The sequence below is a fragment of the Salvia hispanica genome, chromosome 5 (assembly GCF_029641045.1).
Source record: "Salvia hispanica isolate PSC_SH4W2 chromosome 5, Shi_PSC_v1, whole genome shotgun sequence".
Lineage (NCBI taxonomy): Eukaryota > Viridiplantae > Streptophyta > Magnoliopsida > Lamiales > Lamiaceae > Salvia > Salvia hispanica.
In genome coordinates, this window is record NC_142696.1 from 20,899,310 (window position 1) to 20,921,980 (window position 22,671).

The window sequence follows — 22,671 nt, forward strand, 5'->3', positions numbered from 1 at the left end:
TTGCCGGAAAATAGACCGATGGAATAATTGCAAACTTTATCTTTTGTCATTTAATTTTCAGATTTTGAAAAAGTGTATAACGGACCAAAATTTGATCATCTTTTATGCTTTATTTCCAATTTGCCCATATAGCATAACCTGGAAGCACACACAAAGATAGATTAAAACTTGGTAAATTTCTGAAAACCACACAAAGATAAATTAAAACTTTGCAATTCTTATTCCTACCTCATTTTGAGTGTTGGTGAGATTTAACTTTGGACCTTTTACCACAGTAATAACCACGCAACTACTAAACTATATCATCCCCAGAAAGCTATTTATCTATAATAAATTTAATAAAAATAAATCACATCATCAACTTGCAAAGACATGGTATCACTATAAGCTGGGCCCAAAGTAGAAACTTAAAAGAATCAAAGAAGTATTAAGATCACCCAATTATGTTTAGTTTGTCACGTTTATTTCAAAATACAGAATATGGCAGAAGTTTTTCACCGAAAAGAGCGTGAGATAAAGAGTCTGATGAAGAAGTTTGCAATACTCTAAAAAGAGACAAAATCGAATACTTATCCAAAAATATAAGCAGATTAGATGTGTGATCACTGCTCAATCGTTTTAGAAAGTAAAGGGTAGTAAGAATATTCATCAAACAAAAGCAAGAAATATTAGTTCCGAAACAATCAAGAAGACAGTCAACCAACAATGTAACCTCCTCCTATACGAAATGTCAAAACATGTCTCTACAACAATTATATGTACATATCATAATGCCAGCAGATTCTAGGAACATACACGGCATTCAGATGCTCTACAGATCGCAGCCGTCACCTTGTCTCGGATTCATTAGCTGCTGGAACCTCTGCTGAGTAACTAGACATGTCTATGTCAACAAGTGAAAGATCATACGGCACAGAGTCAGCATTCGATGTATCCATGAGCAATGAAGAGTCTAAAGCCTCCAATTTTAGAGTATCTGGTGCAGCATCTGAAGTTTCAGGAGTTCTACTCCCCGACGATGATACACTGGATAATTGCACATCTTCCAGCTTGTTCCCATACATGTTTTTGTTTCTTCTAACTGTATCCATTTCAAGACCAGTTGGGACAAACGTCCGTGCCCTGTACTTTCTTGCTCCATCTTCACTCTCACTAGGATTGTACAGCACATAATCATGATAGGTAGGTGCAAACTGTGCAAAAATTCCAGATGCAGAGTGTGAGAATACATTTAGTACGAAGCATGAATTCCATTTGGATGAAGCCATCAACCTTGATCTTACCTGGTGTACAGTATCATGGTAAAAGTCATTCAATTTCAAAGCATGGGCAAGGCTTGCAGTAAAGCCGAAGTTTGTGCCGATATTTGCACCAGAATACTCTTGGTAAGGGAAGGCATATAGATGCCCAATGGCTGCAATAAGCATCTCCACACAGATTATAAAATTTTGAAATTCTGCAGCTTCTGTAGTATCCTTAATTAGTTCAAACTTGGCAGCAAGAAAAACCAGAACACCCTGTAAGAGAAAATTCATCATGATGAAGCACACAAGATAGGTTATCAAGCACATAGCAACACCAGTTCCAAAATAACAGCAACCGAGAAGAAAATACAAGCAACTTTGAAATCTAAGGCACCCCATTGCAATCCAGAAAAGGTCAAAGCAAATGTGAAACAATAGGCAAGCCACAGAAAGTGACTAGAAACACGACAAAAAAAAATGCTCTAGTTACGATAGTAAACATTAAACACAAGCCCCCAATCCCAGCATCTACCACAGCACTATGAGATGGATATGATATAATTCTTTTGAACCTGATGACAAGACTCATGGTTTACTCTATACTCCAAATATAATTCTACAGATGAGGAGATAGCATGGAAGTGATGGTGGCCACATAGAGATAGGCTAAATGTGATTATCATTAATCAGAAAAGATATGAGAAAATACATAGGATAGCAAGAATGATACTGCATCTGAAGTAGAAGCATGTGTAAGTACAACACAACGTTATCTACCATGAATCCATAATTCAGTTAGACACCTCTTTTCATCATCAGGAGTCTTAGATTTTGAACATATATACTGTGATTATATTTATAGCTAGCTCACTGGGTTTTGTACTTCTGTTGATGGCTCAGAGTAACAGAGACACACATCTTGACTTGTGAGTCTATTTGATGAGTATGCAAGAGTAATAATAGGAAACCAGAGAACAGTTGAAAGACTAGTCACGTATTCATTGAGTCACAATTGAAACAAGAGATCAATGCATAATAAAGAAAACATATTACAAACAAGACAGTTTCCTAGAAGTTTCTTCCTTCCAAGCAATTTTCTGCCAAGTCTGTAGATGTTTCATCCTAAGTAACAACTTCATCATTTTTATACTAACTGATCCTATGGTCCTAGAGACAGTTTAATAAAAGACTGGTCTAAGAGAACCCCTAAATAAACAAAACAACTTAATCGAATAAGATATAGCAACTTATACACTACTAATACAATTAACTTAATATCTGATAATAAACATAAGAATACCTAAACTGAAAGATGTCAAAAGGAGAAGGATATAGTTTTCTCATTAGCTTCTTTCAGCCTAGCGAAATAACCCCAACTCTTATGGAGAAGTTTTAACATATTTAAACGTCAACTATTTGTACTGGCCTAAGGGCAACCTAATGCAACACTCTGAAGTATGAAGTTATGAACCCTTAAATAAATAAAACAGCTTAAGATTCCAATAGAAACTAATAATATAGTTATTCTGCCAATCCAATCAGTAACAGCAGATTGATTCCTAACAACATGAGACAGAAAAAATATTCAGTCATGTCCCATACCATCAGACAAATGAACAATTAAAAGACATCATTTACAAGTAAATAAAAAACTATAAAAGGGATGTGGACATTCCATTGGCAGACAACATCAAATGCAAGTTCAAAACAGATATATGTTGGGGACACCCAAGTAAAAGATAAGGACATCTGCAGGTGAAAAGTAAAGTAACAAGGAATGTTTCAACATAGCATTAGAAGCAATGTTCTGATCTTACCTGCCAGTATGTAAGAAATACTACAGATTTGATTATAATGAACTTGGGAACAGGATTGAATGGCTGAAGTAACTCTCTGCAAGCTACATAAAACAAGGCCAACGCATAAAGTGCCATCGAGTATGAGATGGTATAGATAATGGTGAGGTAGAGATATGATTGTAGTGGATTGAAGTTTCCATCTTCATATTTCCCTTTCGCGTAAAGCATTAAGGTAACAATGACTAAAATGGGCTTCAAGATCACAAACTGCAGACATCCTTGTTTGCACCTACGTATAAAACGCCTGTACAGCATAGCAGCCATAGGTTAACTAAGAACATAAGGAAGCTCAACATTCTCATGTGCAGCATGTATAGGGCAATATCCGTTCCATTGAAAATTTCAGAGGTTCCAAATAATACAGCATAAACAAAATTTGAAGGAGAATTCATTAAGGATGACTGAGCAACTGGACAAAATTAATAATTTTTCATAATGATGAAAAGCAACAGTATGTAAAACAAATTACAAAAACAGCTACACAACTTACTGACCAGTGGCAAGTAAATTAGGCAATCCAACAATGATCAAGTTGAAAAACTAGCTATTAAACTATTCTTGAAAAATTGAAGATAAATAAGCCAATATTTCTTAGAAATTAAATAATTAGTATCTGCTGCATCAACAAATTAACCAATGAAATACCTTCTAATGTTGTAGTCTTAGAATATACAATTTGACGGAACAAAAAAGAATTCAATGATCAAGTATATAACCGAGTAGATAAACTTACTCTCAACCTCCCTCCCCCCCCCCCCCCCCCAATCAGCATAAAATACTAATACACACTAAAATTGAAAGAAAATAAACAGATGGTATAATGGATGATCTTGATGCCTACACTAAATACTTGTCCCCACTCAAACAATTTATATTTCCATGGATTACTAGCAGTGACTTACCCATCCAAAGGAATTGGAGGAAAGCAACACGTCATTAGGCACCAATTTGGCTGCAGAACTTTGCCAGACAGACTTACGACAACAGCTCCTGGACCACCAACCCATGCTAGGCACAGTGACAAAAAATTATAGATGACCCATGCTTCGTACCTTCAAAAGACAAGCACATTAAGAACAATCATATTCATCCCATTAAAAAAGAATAGTCATATTTTATGGATCAAAAAATCTAAAAACAGCAAGCAGATTGGACCAATTACGTAATTTGAAGAATGAGGTTTGAGAAATACCTAGCAAGGCAAAAAATAGTACTCCCACTGTTCCATGGTAATAGAGTCGTTTTTTTTCATTTTGGGACGTTCCACCATAATAGAATCATTTCTGTTTTTTGGCAAAAATTAACACATTTTCTCTTTCCTACTATATTCACTTATCACTTTATTCTCTATCCTAGTTTTTATCTATCCTCTTAACACACTAAACATCTATTTCTTAATGCTTAATCTCTGTGGCAAAAAGAAACACCTCTGTTAAGAACTGGGGGCTAATGGAAAAGAGGACCATATAACAATAAATACAAAAGTTCATCAAGGCAAGGAATACTTGATGGGTATGCAATTAAGGAATTTTATAGGAAGACTAAAGAAAAATAATATAGGAATGACTTTTATGCATAACTAATGTTCTCTCAGTAGGAATTCTAAAAACATTAGTAATGTTCTCTCAGTATGACTTTTATGCATAACTAATGTTTCAAAAAATAATATAGAAAAATAATATAGGAATTCTAATAAAATAATGTATGAGGAATTTTATAGGAAGACTAAAGAAAAAGAATGACAGAAGAGTCAAACAAATACAAAAATGACTTTTATCCCCAAAAAAGGGAATGAAGGTCAAAGGACATAGGGCAATAATGTTATGCTGCTTATGCAATCACCACTCTTAGGTACTTACTAACAACCATTTGTTTTTTAAGAAGCGATCATAATATGAATCTCATACATATTACCCATATTGTGTAAATATAAAGAGAGATTCAAAAAAACAAATAAAGAAATGTCCTCAACCATACTTACATTTCTCTTATAGAATTGAAGTAAATTGTGCTTTTGTTTAGGACCAGAGATAAGAAAGACATCAATGCATAAACCTGTTAGATAACCGATATCAAGATGGTCAGGACACTCAACCAACATGATAAAGGGAATTTGAAATATGTCCAGTTCAACCTCCAATCAAATAAATCAACTACTTTTTTCTATTTTGCTTCAGGCATGAGCACAAGAATGAAATATAGAAATATCAGATATAATGGCATTAGCATAACAAGTACAGAAATATTTGGAAACTAGAAGGCCATAAGAATGTGGAAACTAGAAGGCCATAAGTTTGTCTTTAATTATTAGAAGTCTTATCCTTATATAGTACTAGAAGTCAAGATTCCTTAGTATTTTGAGAGTCCTATAAATAAGTTCACATAGATTTTAGAGGAATGGCAAATCTTGAATTTAGTAAAAGGGTGGTATTACACTGTAGGGCCTCGTGAGAGGATTAGCCTCACAAGAGGATTTTTTTTTGTTTCGTTTAAATTAATATCTCAATATATTTTCTGTTCGTCCTTTTCGTTCCAACTTTTCTCGCCTCTTTTCTCTAACACAGGCATGACATCAAGAACAAGGTTCACGATTCAGTCAGTTAAAGTTTCATCTTGATATCGGGTGTCTACAATAATATGTATATTTATAAGTTTACATGTGCTGTTGGAAGGATCTTTCTCTAGTTTAGGAGTTTTTTTAAGGAATTTCAGTTAAGACTTGCCATCAATCATTTAGACAGTGATCCCCGATTCGAGTTCCTTAATATTAAGGTTATAAAGATCAACGCACCTTATGTATCACAGTTACCGAAATATTCTAAAATACTGGTCACTCAAAAACAGGAGCCTTATCCTTTATCCTATATCAGATCTGTTATAGACATTCCTAATACTGCTACTTAAGTTTTTTCTTACTGATTGATTAAGTTACTTAGGTTAGAAGAATAAAAGGATGGAACAGCCTTCTGTTTTCGGGGCCCTAGTTTCCTTTGGTTATTAAATAATAGAGTTAAGTCAGTTAGAGGTTCCTGAAAAGTTACCCTACTTGAGTCAACTGATATCTGCTTTGAGCAGCCGGATCCGTTCTTGTCGCTCGTGACAGGTTCCACAAGCTCTTATTTTTCTTTTCTTTTTATATTTTTCCTTTTAATATAAAGTTTCATTTGAAAGTCCTTTTCATCTTTAAATACCCTTCACATTATCAATTTGCCCGAAATTCAGATGCAAAAAAAGATGAAGAAGATGATAGTGAAGGGTGTTGACTGGACAATTGATTGCATTTTCATCAGTAAATAGAATCGAGAAGGTGCTGCTGCAATATTTCTTTTTCTAGGATTGCTGCCTCTGAAAGACGTCAGCACAGTGGTAGTTCCTTCCATTTATCATTGCATAGAAGCAACTGGAGAACTCCTGCAAGCCATGTCAGTCGCGCCAAAACAACTGTGAGAACTCCTGCAAGGCACTTATTCCTCTCCGTGATAGGCACTTGTCTCTCTCCCTGAGACAGCAGCGCCAAATCTCTCCTCTTCTTGAGACAGTGCTTGCACAGCTACCTGTGTGTCAATACTATCAAGGGCCCGATGCTTGTCCAACTCATGTAGCAATTAAAAAGAAGCTTATAGATCCTCCATAGCCAAAAGTTGTAGACAATGCACTTGACTTATATGTGAATTGGAGACATCATCTTTAAATGGACACTTCATTGCCAATTTCTCTCTTTCTTTTGAGAGGTGTGTGCCATAGTTCTATGATTTTTTTATCAGAGATGTGAGTAAAACTCAAATTGAAAGACGAATACGGCCCCAAAGTTCACCGTGTGTCACATAATGGAGAAAAAGAAAATTGGGGGGTCGTAGTTCGTAACCAGGAGCTCAAATCCTCTGAGCAACATTCCCCCTAAACCAAAGGTTTAAAAGTGCTCTGTCCTATCCATCAGACAATGTGATTCCGAAGGAAACGGTCTCCATTTCTATTGCTTGGTATTTTTAATAAAACGGATCTATTAAGTGAAGGTGCGGAAAGAGAGGGATTCGAACCCTCGGTAAACAAAAGCCTACGAACTTTCATGTGTATTGCAATTTAAACATGGGTGAAAATGGAATTGGGGGGAACGTCTTTGTACTGGATCCCTTTTTCATGCCTCATTTCAAAGGAACCTCAAAGTTGCTTATTTCATTATATTCCATCAGATTCGGAATTGTCTTTCAGTCGAAGGCAGGATTAAGTGTTCATGCAGTCAAGCATTGGGCCGCCTTTTTAAACTTTTACCTACACAGTAAGTTTCTTATTATAATATTATTACAAGAACCAGTTTGTCCAAGAACCTATGTTTAAATTGATAACAAGAATCATTTTGTTTTTAAGGCTTTTCCAACGACATGACATATTAATTAAACTTAGTTCTAACAGTTAATTAATTGTTGAACTGTATGAATTATACCTTGATATTGTTTATGATGAGAATTGTAAGAGTCGTGTTATGTTAACCCACAAATCCAGTTAAACAACCAAAGTTTCATGCTCAATAGATGCCTAGCATCCGAGAATTTACAAACCTTGGTAGCTGAAATAAAACCCTGTATGACAACACAACACACTCTCCCAAAGTCTTCCAAATAAAGTAATTTAGAAACACTATATAAAAGAAAGTAGCCAAATAACAATTGTGAACTATTAGCAGCAGCAAGAACAGCAAAGCCAAGCAGTAAGTGCAACATAGAGCAGTAAGATACTTACAGGAACCATGAAGATGATTCGGACAATGTATCTCTGATATGTGGGCTCAGTATAATTCAAAAGATGCTTGTAAATGTGGAGAACTGCCAATGCCATTGCGCCAATTGTACAAGGCAATGCTATCAGTATGTAGTATATTGGCCCCATCCTCTATGCAGACACTAAACGTCAGTCACTCAAATGACGCTCTTCTCCAAGAGAAATCCTAATCGATTAACAAACAGCAATCGTTTATGTGATGGTACAAAATTAATAGAGAAAGGGTAGTTCAAAATCTAAGAAGCGGATAACATATTATCACATAAGTACTACCTTAATGCTTGAATTCAGTACTTCCCCAATCCGGCTGCTGATTTGGAAAACCTTTTATTGCAATACACCAATCCAACTATTTTCTCCGAATCCCTTTTAAAAATGTAAGAACCCTAATCCCTAACAGAAGTGGGTATAGGTTCCCACAGCAGAAACTGGCATTGCACACAGTGATCAGAGGCTGGTTCATAAAATTACTATAAAAGCATCCAATTCAGTCGAGACTGCGGGAAATTATGGAAAATCTTAAATGGGTTCCGGAAAGGGCAACATAAAGAGAAATACTGTCGCCACAAGTATAAAATGAACAACGCTGCCAATCTTGCAGATCAAATTGAACATAAAACGAAAAAAAAATCGTGAACTCACATAATCGATGTAATCGACGAGGAGAACCGGTAATTGTTCGCAAAATTGGTAATGAGATGTCGAGCGAACAAACAGTGAAATGATCGGAATTGAATAGAATGAACTGGGATTGGATTAATCAATCAAGGGAAAGAACAAATTCTTGCGCTGTAAATGAATGCTAGCGGGAGAAGACACCTCGTGACAGACTGGCACTAATGGCGGCTTCAGATTACGTAGATTTTTCTGCTGTGCTTAACAAAATGGATTCTTTATTGTTCGAGTAGTGATATCGAAAAATAAGAGAAAAAACTAGTAAGATAGAAAAAAATGAGATTTATTTTTCAATAGGAAATAGGTAACAAAATGATAATTATTAGAAAAGTTAATAGAATTTAGTTCCTTTTCTTTAATGAAGAATTGGTGGCATTTCACTACAGTTTAACTAATAATAAATTAATAAGGAGTAATATTCAATGGCATTTGCTGCTCTATGAAAAAAGTGACACTTTATAGTCCATAATCATAATAATTCACGTTTCATAACTTTTCATAAAATAACTTAGAGTAAAAGCTAAAATTGGTCCTGAACATATGGCTATTTTACGTTTTTGGTCCTAAACATTATCTTTTGGATTTTGTGGTCCTGAATATATGGAAATTTGATCATTTTGGTCCTCCTGTCAACATTTCCGCTAAAAACTAACGGTCAACGTGTTTAATCCCGATTTTGACCAAATTAAACTTTTAATTCTGATTTTTTATTCCCTAATTAATTCCCTAATTATTTTTACACTTCAATTTCATCTTCTTCCTTCATCTTCCTCTCAAACCCTAGCATAATAGAAACTTGACAAAACTAGGAAATCCTAATGTGATAACAAGATAACAATAGTTATCTTAAAAATTACTACATCTGAACTATTGTATGACCATCGAATTCTATGATTTGCAGGACCGATTAGGCTAGATCAGCCGAGCAAGGCGGTGGAGTGGCTGCTCGCGGCTGCGGCCACCTCGATTACAGAGCTGCCGCCGATCAATTCTCCCTTTGAGCTCTCGGATTCCGCGATGGCGGCAACGGGAAAATCCTCTATCGGTGGTAGCAGCAGCTCTGAGACCAGCAAGGGCTCGATTGCCAGATCTGAGAAGGAGAAAGAGAAATCTTCATATGTTGCTTCCTTCACCGAGCTGTTGAGCGGAGGCAAGGATGCATCCGATGAGAATTCCGACTTCTTTCCGATGGATTACTTCACCAGCGGTTTCTCAGCGGCGGCGGAGCTACAACCACATTTCTCATTCCCCTCCGATCAATCGAGTATTAGGGGGACCCTTCAGTCTAATTCTTCACAATTTCCTGCGAAATTGTACGGCCAGCGCCATTTTTATCCCGGATTGGAGTCGCGATTGCAGCTCTACTACGGCGATGGGAATCAGGGAATCGATGGCAGAAATGGTGGGGAGAAAAGCAAAGACAAACCCTGATTGTTATCTTGTTATGACATTAGAATTACCTAGTTTTGTCAAGTTTCTATTAATGCTAGGGTTTGAGAGGAAGAGGAAGAAGAAGGAAGAAGATGAAGGAAGAAAATGAAATTGAAGTGTAAAAATAATTAGGGAGTAAAAAATCAAAATTAAACGTTTAATTTGGTCAAAATCGGGATTAAAACTGTTGACCGTTAGTTTTAACGGAAATGTTGACGGGAGGACCAAAATGATCAAATTTTCATATGTTCAGGACCACAAAATCCAAAAGATAATGTTTAGGACCAAAAACGTAAAATGACCATATGTTCAGGACCAATTTTGGCCATTACTCAATAACTTAATATCTCCGTCATACAAACAAATCATTAATGATAATTAATAATAGCACTTTAATTGCTAATCCAACCTGAGACACCAATATAGACATTAAATTATTCACTGGCCTAAGAGGGTGATTCACTGGCCCAAGTCCTTTAGAGCACCCACGGCACATAGAGTGGGTATCTCCATCTCGTCTCGGAGCAGCGAGACAACGATGCAAGCTCCGTCTCGTCGCCGTCTCGTCTTCGTCGCGTCCCGCATCTCCTTCCGAAGAGGCGGCTGGGGAGACAGCTCGCCACGCGCCTTGGCGACGTAGCGAGCTGTGGTTCGTGCGTGACGCTCACTCGCCGGCCTGCCAGTGGGCGTCGTTTATATCCGTTAAAATTGATTTTTTTTTATTTTTTAAAAAAAATTCATAAGATATTAAAAAATTAAAAAATATATATATAATTTTTTTTAAAATTATACTAGCCGTTTTTTTCAAAATTGTAATTTTTTATCAATTTTTTTACAGCCACCAATCACTTCTATAAATACCAAATCATTCCCACAAATTATCCACTATAAAAAAACAAATGAGACTTTTAATGGTGTGTTGTTTTGTTTTTTTATGATTTTAATTATGTGTTTTTATTATTTTAGAATTTTAATTATGTATTTTTTATATTTTTAGGATTTTAAATTGTAATTTTATTTTATTTAATGAAGTGTGTTTTTTATTAATTGGATTTGTTGAAAATAAAAATAAAAAATGAAATTGAATGAATAGTTAAGAGATGAGATGGTTAAAAGATGGAGGGATGTAGATGCTATCTCTTAGTTAAGAGATGAAGTGAAAAGTACAGTGAGGCCCATGAATAGTAAAGATATGAGGGGGTTAAGAGATGGATAAGAGATAGCGTTGTGGATGGCCTTACATTCTGGTCCGATAGTATTGTAAGGGGTGTTCAGTCAGGATACGCAGTGGTTCGCTAGGGAAGAGGGTCGTAACCCAATGTCCTGTCAGAAGTCCACGTCCGAAGGTCTCACACTTGTGCCCGAGAGATGTTGCAACTACACGACAGTAGTGAGAATCGATCATTGACTATTCTTGCAATTTTGCCCCTCCGAAACCAACTGCGCAGCCCTTACGGGCAATGACGGATGGAGGTGGGGTAGGTCGACCCCACCGTGGGTCTATGAATACCGGAATTTTTTAATTGTATTCAGGCGTTCGATCAACCGTCGACCCCATCGTACGACCCTCTGCCCCAAAAACGACAATCTTTCTCTTTGAAATATTTCATACAAATTGTACATTTGGTTGTCGTTTTGTGATTTTTGTAAATGAGAGTGGTATGAATTTATTCACATGTCCCTCAAGAAATCATATATGGTGTTTGTGTTGGTTATTCGGGACTAGGTCTGTATGTTATAGTGTGGGAGAGATTGAGAGAGTATTGGTGGCTTTATCTCCTTTCTTCTCCGTATCCATCAAATGCTTATGTATTTGATTTGTATTTCTTTTTAATGTTACTATGTGAATCATTGAATGGCTAGCAACAATATAGCATTATATGTTTTGTTTTTAAATAATTTTATTGTGAATTATATTTTCAAGGAACATTATGTCACACCCCAACACTATTTGACGTATATATTGATAATAAACAAATACTCCCTTTAATTCTCCATTACACAAATATGAAACATATTTTTTTAACCAAAACATATAATCAGAAATAATATCATAACAATTTCATATCTTATATGCATATGCCTCTCTGTTCAGTTTATTATTCTGTGACAGATCAAGCTTGGTATCTGCTCGGGATTCCTCTATAATCCGAAGGTCCCTCTGTAATTGGACTCATAGGTCCCTCTGTAATATTAAACACATAGGTCCCTCTGTATTTGACCCGAAGGTCCCTCTGTAATTGGTCTCATAGGCCCCTCTAAAATTTCAGATCCAGTGCAAGGCTGTCACAGATCCTCTTTAATCACATGATTCATGTACTTTTAATATCATGTATATGTTGGGGTTTGTATACTAAAAGATGCTTCGAGCGTACATGCCTTTGTACAGTCAGCTTGTGCATGTATACGAGAAACGCCACGTCCACTTGTTTACCTATTTATGAGAATAAATAATATAATATAATGGTTTATTATTGAAATATAATAAACAAGTCTAAGGCTTTTTACTAAGAAGGTCAAGTAGGGAAATTCGATGAATCTCCTCATGAGTTTCCCAGTAGGGGACTTGGCCAGATCTAGTAAGAAGAAAAACGTATTCACAACCTAGATAGGCTTTGGCTACCTATTGGTACGGTTGCGGTGTTTGTGATAATTCTCTGTTACCTAAGATGAGATTAGTAACACCGGTGTGGTAAAGCACTGAAAGGATCTAATCCGAAATTATTCTTTATTGCTATCTACTGAAAGAATATATTTCAGAAAGTTTAGTATTTTCTAGTCTATGATATTAATATCAATATTGTTTATTCAATCAAACGCCACTTTGACTTATCAATGTGAGAGTTTGTACGTAACTCAAGTTCATGATATCTTGGGTGGTAGTAATTGAATAACATGAAGGTATTGGAATGATTAAATCCCTAAGGGGTGATCCCCAAGAGGTGTTTGAAAAATGAATTTATTATTCAGAAAACTATGCAGTTGGAATTTATTCCACGAATAATAAATAAAGTTTCAAACTAGAAAGACTCTTTGGAGAATTAATTTAATTCTAGTCACATAGCAGACAAAAGAATTAAATTGACGGAGCAAGATAATCTTAAACGCGGGAAATATTATAAAATAAAATGGACCCAAGTTATTTGTAATTTGGTGATTTAAGTGGGAGTGCAATATTATTCTTTAGTGGAACAAAATAATATTCCATTGATAATATATTAAATCATGGGTCATTTGATTTAATTAGTAATTTATCTAATGGGTGAGCCCAACACTTAAGTCATTCCATGGATCCCCATCCTAGCCCAACAAGTCCATTATAAATAGTGATGAGATGTGGAAACCCTAGCACACCATTCCTCACAACACTCCTCCCCTAAACCCTAGTAGCCGTTGCCGGCTCTCTCTCTCTCTCCTTGCCTCGATTTTCGTGCCTTGGCACGTGGGAGAATTAGGGTTTTGTTTTTATTCTTGTTCTATCCTAATTCATAGGATTAGATCAAGACAATATCGAGTTTGTGATTGAGTTTCCCTAGATCTCTTCAAGACTATTATTGATTATTCAAGATCCACCCACACGGATGGATGATCAAGGACAAGGGAATAGGTTGGAAGATTCATGGTCGATAAACCAAGGATCTCCGGGTGGTGCAGCTAGCAACTTCGATCCTATGATGGATCAAGAAGAGGTAACAATCGAATCTACATCGAATATGCATGATTATGTGTTTATTTGATGTTATATCTATAGATTTATGTTTATTGTATTAAATTGGAGTCGAATGCATAATCACCTAAATAGATCCGTCAAAGACCTGTTTGTTTTCTGTGTCTTCCGCTGCGGTAGTCCCAACAGTATGAACATATCAATTCTATCAAATGCATATCGATATAAAATTCTATCAAATAATTTCAATACGATATATAAACATATCCCTTACACAAATTATATATTCATGTCATATTCCACCACCATATAAACCAAATATTCAATGAAATTTATCACATTAAAAATCAACCACGCAACACTTGTAAAATTAAAAGTGTGATTTATATTCACCAAATTACGATTGATAATCTAGTTGGATTCATGATTATGTCTCATGTTCTATAGCTCTCAGTCTAAAAGGTAAAAAATATGGATGAAAATTCTCTCCTAAATCTCAACCTTCTCGTATTTATCTCTAAAAGTTCATCTTGGCTTTAACCACCTAACTATCCCTCTAGTAATGTACAGCTCTTATTCCTAATCTAATCTCTTTCCTCTTTTCTCTTTTTTTTTCTTTTATTTTGCTGCTCTCCCTTTTTTTTCTTCTTTACAATATTTGCCAATTTATAGGCTAAGACCCTATTTTAGCCGACTTAGAAAAATAATATAAAATAAGATCACCGTTGTTGAAGACGTGGGAGTACAATAATTGTCCACCAAATACATTTGCAAACATTTTCTAATCAATATGAATTTATATTTTTCTTACTGATAACCACAATGCAATATTCATTTATAGGGTCCTCTTCTAATGCTTTCAGTATAATAATCCAAAAATGAGACTGAATCTAAACCCTTAGATCTTGAGATGAAAGGCTGAGATTCAATAAAAAAAATTATCAACAAATAGAAACAAAGATTTCAACAAAAGGGTACAATGGTCAATTCAGGTTAAACTGAGCGTGGGATTTAATATTGGTTCTCACCGTATGTTACACTTCTTCACCCACCACAGCAAATTATCTCTTGCCAATGAAAACAAACAATTCATTTCTCTCCATCTTCTACTTCGAAAAGGCTGCAAATCTCTCATCTTCTCCAACAAAAAAACTCCAAATCACTCCATCTTCTCCGATGAAAAGTTCGACGTACGGCAAATTTAGAGATTTGAAAAAATCGACGGTATTGCCTGTATGTTTTAAATTAAATCTTCAAAATTTGTTTTGAACTTGATAAAATCTCAACAAAAACAAACGTAATACATTAATTATGTAGCAAACGGCTTCAATTTGAGTTCAAGGAGTTCAATCGGAAGTGATTCTCCAAAAGATGCATAGAAAGGTATTTTTCAGTTTTAGTTTATGATTTCTAATCTCAACAAAGAATTAGGGTTTAGTTTTTGATAATATATGTTTAAAAGGTTTCAATACTTGTTTTGTAGTTAAGTTTGTTAAACTCTGGAAATGGATTTTATAAGGAAGATGAATCTTAAATTTCTATGTTGACTTTTGTTGGATTGATTTCAACTATCATGAGGATGATAGAATCTTCAATTTCTGAAAGCTTGAACTTCTATTGATATTAGTTTGTCAAATCATAAGTTGATAACTCATCACACACTGCACCTTTATCATAATAAGTTTGCTAAGTCCAGACAAAATGTTGTGTTAGCCATATATTGATAATGTCTTACATATATATTGATAACTAATTACACACTGCAGTTTTTGTTTGCTACACTTTATCATATCTAGAACAAATGTTGATATTATGTTGCATAAATGTTGATAATGTGTTAGCTATAGGTTGATATTTGTGAATTCAAACAGTTGGTTAGAACCATTGTGGTACTTGACACAAGTTTCTTGAGAAACTAATTATCATGGTTTACGTTTACCAAACTTAGTTACCAATTACACGCGCCGCAACTTTTTGTGTCCTATATATAATACAAATATTGTTATTGAGTTAGCTAAATGTTGATAATGAGTTAACTATATGTTTATATCGAGTTAGCTATGTGTTAAAAATGTGTTAGTTATATGTTGATGATGTCTTAGATATATGTTGATATTTGTGAATTCAAGAGCCTGATAGAATGATTGTATACATAAGTTTGTTTCTAAATTAATTATCACGGTTTATGTTTACCAAAAATACAGCTACAAGAAAAAGATCTAGACCACGGGAAGATGAAGATAACTTTACAGCAGTGAGAACTTAAAGTCTTCTGCTGAAAAAATTAAAAAGGCAAAAGCCGCAAAATAGAAACATGAAGATAAAAAGAAGGAAAAGGCAACTGAAGGAGATTCTTCGGTAACGAGAACATAAACAGAAAATGAAGAAACACAAAAGGAAAAGGGAGTTGCTGACGATTCTTCACAACAAACCGAAAAGGCAGAAGGCGGAAGGAAGGAAAACAGAGGAGAATGCAGGAAAACAAAAGTTGAAGAAAGAAAAGCCGGAGAAGGATAAAGACGACGAGGAGACAAAAACATTGAACATAAAGAGGGCAACTAAATACTTTGTCGATGTTGGAACATTTAATTGAAAAGCAAAAGGCTGCTGCAAAATTGATGTGAAAGTTGTTACCGCAACTTGGGAAAAACGGTAGGAGATTTGTAGGATTATATGTTAGCTAAACTTCTTTTGTGACTATGACGCCATTGAATATTTTGTAAGTAGAAATACTAAAGACATTACCTATATCATTTTGGACATGTTACGTGTGTGTACCTTTTGTCAGTATTGAGAAGTATCGGAACTCATCTATAAAATATTAAGAAGTACATGATTTGGTATTGTTTCAATGTTGTGTTGATATTATTTTGTTATTCACAACTATATTGAGAATGTGTATAAGCCAATTATTGAGAAATTATACGTGATTATTGAGAATTCCAAATAGTTATGTTGAGAATTTATGCAGGATTTATTGAGAATGTCAAATAGTCATGTTGAGAATTTATACACGATTTATTGAGAATTCCAAATAGTTATGTTGAGAAATTATACACGATTTATTGAGAATTCCAAATAGTTATGTTGAGAATTTATACACGATTTATTGAGAATTCCAAATAGTTATGTTGAGAAATTATATATGATTTATTGAGAATTCCAAATAGGTATGTTGAGAATTTATACACCATTTATTGAGAATTCCAAATAGCTATGTTGAGAATTTGTATGCCATTTATTGAGAATTCCAGATAGTTCTGTTGAGAATTTATAAAGTTGTATTGATGTTCATTTGTTTACAGATAATTGAAAATGTAAGCAACACGAAATATTTTGAACAAACTTAATAGTTAATAGTATATGGAAAATAAAATGAGATAACATTTAGAACATAACTTTGAGATTATTATTCTTCCATACCAACATGGAACCAAGAATGCTAAGGAATATCCAAACAAGGAATTATGTATGCAGATAAATAGTGATAGGAACAATTGATTTATTTATGTTTTCTGTCTTCTCTTTGCTGCAATTCCTTGAATCATGATACCATTTTATAGCATTTTCCACATCGTCTAGGAGGTTTAGTTGCCGCCTTCTTCGCCGCCTCCATCTTAGAAGGCAGCATGGATCCAGATCCCTTACATTTCACCATATTTGGTGGATGAGCATGTCATCAGGCCTCACAACACCATACAATTCCTCAAACCTCTTCTTTTTCTCAAACATCATGTATAACATCAAGCCTCACATCACAGAAGAACCATCACCAAAAAGCTGATTTCCAACATCCTCAACGTCGTCCTCGGCTCTTTGTACTAATTTGTATATTGTGTGCAGTTTGTTGATGGCATTACGATCGTCATCGAAAAAGAAATCTATAGATAATAAACAAAATAATATCAACTCAATAAGCAAAAACTTATAAATTATAATAAATCAATGTATAATACTTGTCTGACCCTGAAAAGTTGAGCTCGAAGAACCAACTAAATCGGGTCACAAAAATCAGGTTACAAAAATCAATAAAAAAAACACTTCTGTCATGCAATCAGATTCAACTAAAAAACATTCCTATCATACGATCAGGTTATAACTTCAACCAAACACGTTACAAAATTAATAAACAACACTCTAGTCTAATCAGATTCTGCTAAAATGTTGAATTGTATTCAAACATAATAAAAACATAATATCAATAAATTACATTGCAATTTTCAATGCAGAGCATATACCTGAAGACATACAGGTTAAAATAGAGAAAAACAAAATTGACCGAATGTATAAAACAAATTATGCTAAAACACATTAACCTAACATTAATCAATGAAAAAAATGCTGAAAACATAAACATACATCAGAAACATGAACATTACAATCAATTGATCATGAGAAAATTAAAAAATTTACTGACAAATATACAAAACATCGAATGAATCAGAAACTTGAAGTACAAAAATTGAGAAGAGGCATATCGATCGATTAAAAATTAAAACATAAACAACACAATTATTGATACATACCTGCCATTATTGAATAAAGACAACAATAAAATAGCTCGGAGAAGATAAAAAACGCGATAAGCTGATGAGATCGGCGAAAATCGAACAGCGTGAATCAATTCCTCAATATTAATGCTGCGTGATTCGGAGAATATGACTTTGGAAACAAAATATTCATGATTTAAAGAGTAAATTTTGAAGATACGATTGAATCTGACATAGAGAATATAGGAGAAGGGAGATTTTAGGAAAGAAAATATAAGTGGGATTGGGAGCATAGTCATATACGGTAACTTTGATAGACTAAAATACCCTTTTTAGATTAATTTAACTAATTAAAGGAGAAAAAAAGATAAAATCTAAGCTAATCTTGCCCTTAGATTAGAAGGATGGAGGGATATGATTAAGTCTTATTTTGAGATTAGTAATTAGTTAGCATTTGATCATGACCCTTCATTTATATACATATATTTATTTGATTAATACGTATAACTCTCCAAATACATGCATATATCATATACCCCTATTTACAAAAGTAATAAGTGTTAGGTTTGGTATACTGAAAAGCATGTTTCGAGCAAGTTTCGCGCGAATAGAATCTTGTTTGTATACGTAAAACTCTACAATCCACTTTTAACCCGATTCAGTATTATTCGAGCAGTCTCGCACGAATAGAATCACTATTATTATTACATTGTGTTTGCTTGTGCATTTATAATATGTTTTACAAACATTTAAATGCATAAGAAGTAAACAAAGTCTAAGTCTTTTGCTTAGTAGACCGGTTGTGGGCGTCGTCCACTTTAAGGTAACACGGTCAGATCTATGCAATGCTTTGCAAAAGAAAAATAAGAATTTCACAACCTAGATAGGCTTTGGCTACCTATCGTGAAAGGTTGCAATGTCAGTCCGCATATTTCTAAGCCTTACTGAAATAAGATGACATTGGTGTGGTATAGCACTGAACGGATCTAACAGCAAGACGTGTCTTTATGGTATCTACTGAAAGACTAGGTCTTGATAAAATACTATTAAAATACTATTTCTTAATCTACATATGTTAGCATTGAGCATACGGTATTGATTATGCACTACTTTGACTTATCAAATGATGCGGGTTTTTCGCAACCCAATAATCCTGATATATTGGGTAGTGGTGATTAATATCTAGCGGTGCTAGGATTGCTATTATGTTGAAACGTGCGCGAGGTGAGTCTCGTTTGATAATGTCCTCAAGAGGAGCTCGAACGAGGTTTTATTATTCGAAAAACTGGACAGTTGGAGTTTTATCGCTCTATGAATAATAAATGAATGTTTCTTGCTAAGTCCACTCTTGGAATTAATAAGATATTAATTAATTAAGTCCATAGCAGACATTAATTAATTAATGGACATTTATATCTTAAACGCGGGAAATAAATAATAAACAAAGTAGAAACCCGGATTACTTCTAATTTCGGATTTGGATGTGGAGAGTTCAATATTACTTCTGTAGTGGCTGCTCGTAATATTCCAATATAAGCTTGTATTAAATTGTGGGTTCAATTTAATTAGTAAAAAGCTAATTGGGTGAGCCCATATCCAAAACCTTCCATAAATCCCTGTCTGGGCCCAAAAGGAACTTAATATAAATAGGAGAATAAAGGAGACAGAAATCATTCATTTATTATTACTCATAATTTCCGTCCCCCTCTACCTAGAGGAGTTCGAATTTCTCTCCTAATTGGAGAAGGATTTCTTCTGTCTTCTTTATCCGAGTCCTAGTATTTTGATAAGATCAGCCCACCCTGATATCGAGATACAGTTCGGGAACCAGAGAGAAGATCCGTGGTCTAGTATTGAAGATCATCGTGGAGAAGGTGCGAGCAATCGACGATTCTTTGGAGAATCAAATCGGTAACTCTAAACCGTAGAAATCATGTTTAGGATTTATATCTTTCTATGAGCATGAATTATTTGCGTTCTAGCATGCAATTATCTGTTTAACATGTGAATTGATTAATCGCATAATCGGTTAGATAGATCCTACGTTTGATTTATTTGTTTTATACAAGTCTTCCGCTGTGCAAGGGGCTCCAAAACCCCAGCAATTGGTATAAGAGCCAATTTTTGGCTCTGATTATGTGGATTAATTTCATGTTATGTGAATTGCTTGAATGCTTGATTTTCTTTGTTGCGTGGTTGTTATTTTTCGTATATTTTAACATGACCATGCACGAAGAACATGTGGGTTGCGCTATTTTGACTTCTGTCTAAATTATTGGTCGGACACTAATTCCCGATACATGTAGATAATGATTGATTTACTTGATATAAGTAAATATTTTAATAATTGCATGTTGAATCAATTTTAGTTCGTGTTCTATTTGGTCATGCGTATTCGTATTTGGACGATGCATGTTTTCTTTGTTTGGACACACATGATTACATATTTAAATTGATTCGGTGGGATATCCTCTCGGCTTCGTGAGGAGTTCCGAGCAGCCGCAGAAACGTCCACGCGCAGCAGTGCAGCGCCGGCGGCTGGGCAACCTGTGCGATCAGCGCGGCTTGGGCATTCTGCCAGACAGGCCAAGCTGTGACGTTGGGCAGTCCGAGCGTCGGAGAAGAAGCAGCAACGCAGCAGTGCCGTTAGCTCGAGTGGGAGCCCGTCGGCAGATTCCCGGACTCGTGAGGCGACGGCAGCGCTGCAGCGGAGCAGTCGGAGTCCGACGAAGAGCTAGATTAGGGGTTTTCCTATGCCTCATTCCATGACCCCACTTTCCAAATTTTGATTAGGATTTCCAAATCTTGGATTCAATTTTGGAAATAATTCAAGATTATTAGAATTAAGATTTGAATATATATCTAGTGGATTTTATATATTATATAAAATTTGATTTTGTATTAAATCATGGATTATTTATAGATTTTATCCTTATTTTATGGATTTGTAGGGATTTAATTCCTAGACGAAAATCCTAGTTAAATTAGGATAATGACAATCTAATATTTATCTATATCCTATGGATTAATGTGGATTTATCCCTAGACAAATCCTAGTTGGATTTAGATAATGATTATATTATTTTATTCCTATCTTATGAGTTTATATGAACTTATTCATAGATAAATTCTAGATGGATTTGGATAGTGATAATATAATATTTTATTCTTATCTTGTAGATTTATATGGATTTGTTCCTAGATAAATTTTGGATAGATTTGAATAATTATAATATAATATTATCTTATTCTATGGATTTATATGGATTTATTCCAAGATAAATCCTAGATGAATTAGGATAAATATTTACATTAATTTATTTTATCCCAGGGATTTGAATAGATTTAATTCTATTAAGACAAATCTTAGATGGATTAAAATAAGTATTAATCCAAGTTATCCTTATCTTTTGGATTTATATCCTAGATAGATTAGGATAAAGATGATATATAAGAAATCCTTAATTAATTAGATTTAAATCTAAGAAATCCTAAGTAATGTTTGATATATTCTAGATGTCTATTCTAAATAGAATTAAGATTTGTACAAATCTTTATTGATTGGATTTTATTTTTACCTTATGGATTATGATGGAAGTGTTTCTATCTAGTAATATCCTAGTACGATTTAAATAATGATAATCCTAGATCAACGTTATCTTGAATTGTAGGATTTGATTTTATGGAAATAAAATCTAGAATAATCCTAAGTGGATTTAGATAGTTGACTCTATCTTGATAAATCCTAAATGAATTTGGATAAAGATTATCCAAGATAAAATTGAATTATTTAATTGATTCTCCCATGACTAGATTAAATAATTTTCGATAATTATCCTATGTGTTTAAATGCCATAGATTAAATGGATTTATCTATTTATTTGGTGTTTATCTATTTTAAGTGGATTATCTACTTTATCTGCTTATGTGATAATTATGCAAACACCATACAAAATATCTAAGTGATGATTACAACAAGTGCGTTGTATACGGTCTCCATCGGTTGGACTGCCAAATTTTGTGAAGTTGATTTTCTAATATTATCGCCACCTACAGAGTAGGGACAATAATCCTACGAAAAACAACAAGTTCATAAGGGCGGACTTCTCACATAATAAATAGAATGAACTAGAAAGTGGTTCCCAATATTATTGCCACCTGCAGAGTGGGGACAATAATCCTAAGGAACTGCGAGTTTCAGGGTTCAATCAGAATTTATGAGATAGCTTGGTTTTGTTGTCAGCACATGAACATTGATATGAGAGTGTGTTGTAAAAATAAAATTCTGTAATGCAAAATCTGATGGTCGTGCTTAGGCAACATTAGGTGTATTAACCTCCAGAGCAGGATGCAATTGATGTGTCGGTGTTGTGACCAGTAAAATGCTGAAAACATAAACATACATCAGAAACATGAACATTACAATCAATTGATCATGAGAAAATTAAAAAATTTACTGACAAATATACAAAACATCGAACGAATTAGAAACTTGAAGTACAAAAATTGAGAAGAGGCATATCGATCGA

At 34.4% G+C, this 22,671-nt stretch overlaps 1 protein-coding gene and 1 pseudogene across 3 annotated transcripts; one reads left to right on the forward strand and one right to left on the reverse strand.

Annotated features, from left to right (window-relative positions):
• Window positions 1-552: 552 nt before the first annotated feature.
• LOC125188626 (uncharacterized) lies at window positions 553-8,784 on the reverse strand. 3 transcript variants are annotated; one of them, XM_048085588.2, is made up of 8 exons: window positions 8,522-8,784; window positions 8,153-8,307; window positions 7,841-8,045; window positions 5,085-5,158; window positions 4,006-4,155; window positions 3,062-3,347; window positions 1,284-1,517; window positions 553-1,193 (listed from the first exon to the last, which is right to left on the reverse strand). In XM_048085588.2, the coding sequence occupies exons 3-8, from the start codon at window positions 7,985-7,987 to the stop codon at window positions 828-830; spliced, it is 1,257 nt and encodes a 418-aa protein (XP_047941545.1). In that variant the 5' UTR covers window positions 7,988-8,045; window positions 8,153-8,307; window positions 8,522-8,784; the 3' UTR covers window positions 553-827. The 3 variants fall into 3 exon arrangements, with proteins under 3 accessions (XP_047941545.1, XP_047941544.1, XP_047941546.1); XM_048085587.2 differs by having other exon boundaries at window positions 8,153-8,376; XM_048085589.2 differs by lacking the exon at window positions 8,153-8,307.
• A 644-nt stretch (window positions 8,785-9,428) lies between these two features.
• On the forward strand, window positions 9,429-9,985 carry LOC148926432 (transcription factor TCP24-like; annotated as a pseudogene).
• Window positions 9,986-22,671: the final 12,686 nt, after the last annotated feature.

Excerpts from the sequence above, each read along its gene's own strand:
- LOC125188626 (XM_048085589.2), bottom strand. The coding sequence starts at position 7,987 with ATGGGGCCAATATACTACATACTGATAGCATTGCCTTGTACAATTGGC. Across the intron at positions 5,159-7,840 it reads GAATCATCTTCATGGTTCCT|GTTTATGCATTGATGTCTTT; the intron begins GTAAGTATCTTA and ends GTTATCTAACAG. Across the intron at positions 4,156-5,084 it reads TTCAATTCTATAAGAGAAAT|GTACGAAGCATGGGTCATCT; the intron begins GTAAGTATGGTT and ends TGTCTTTTGAAG.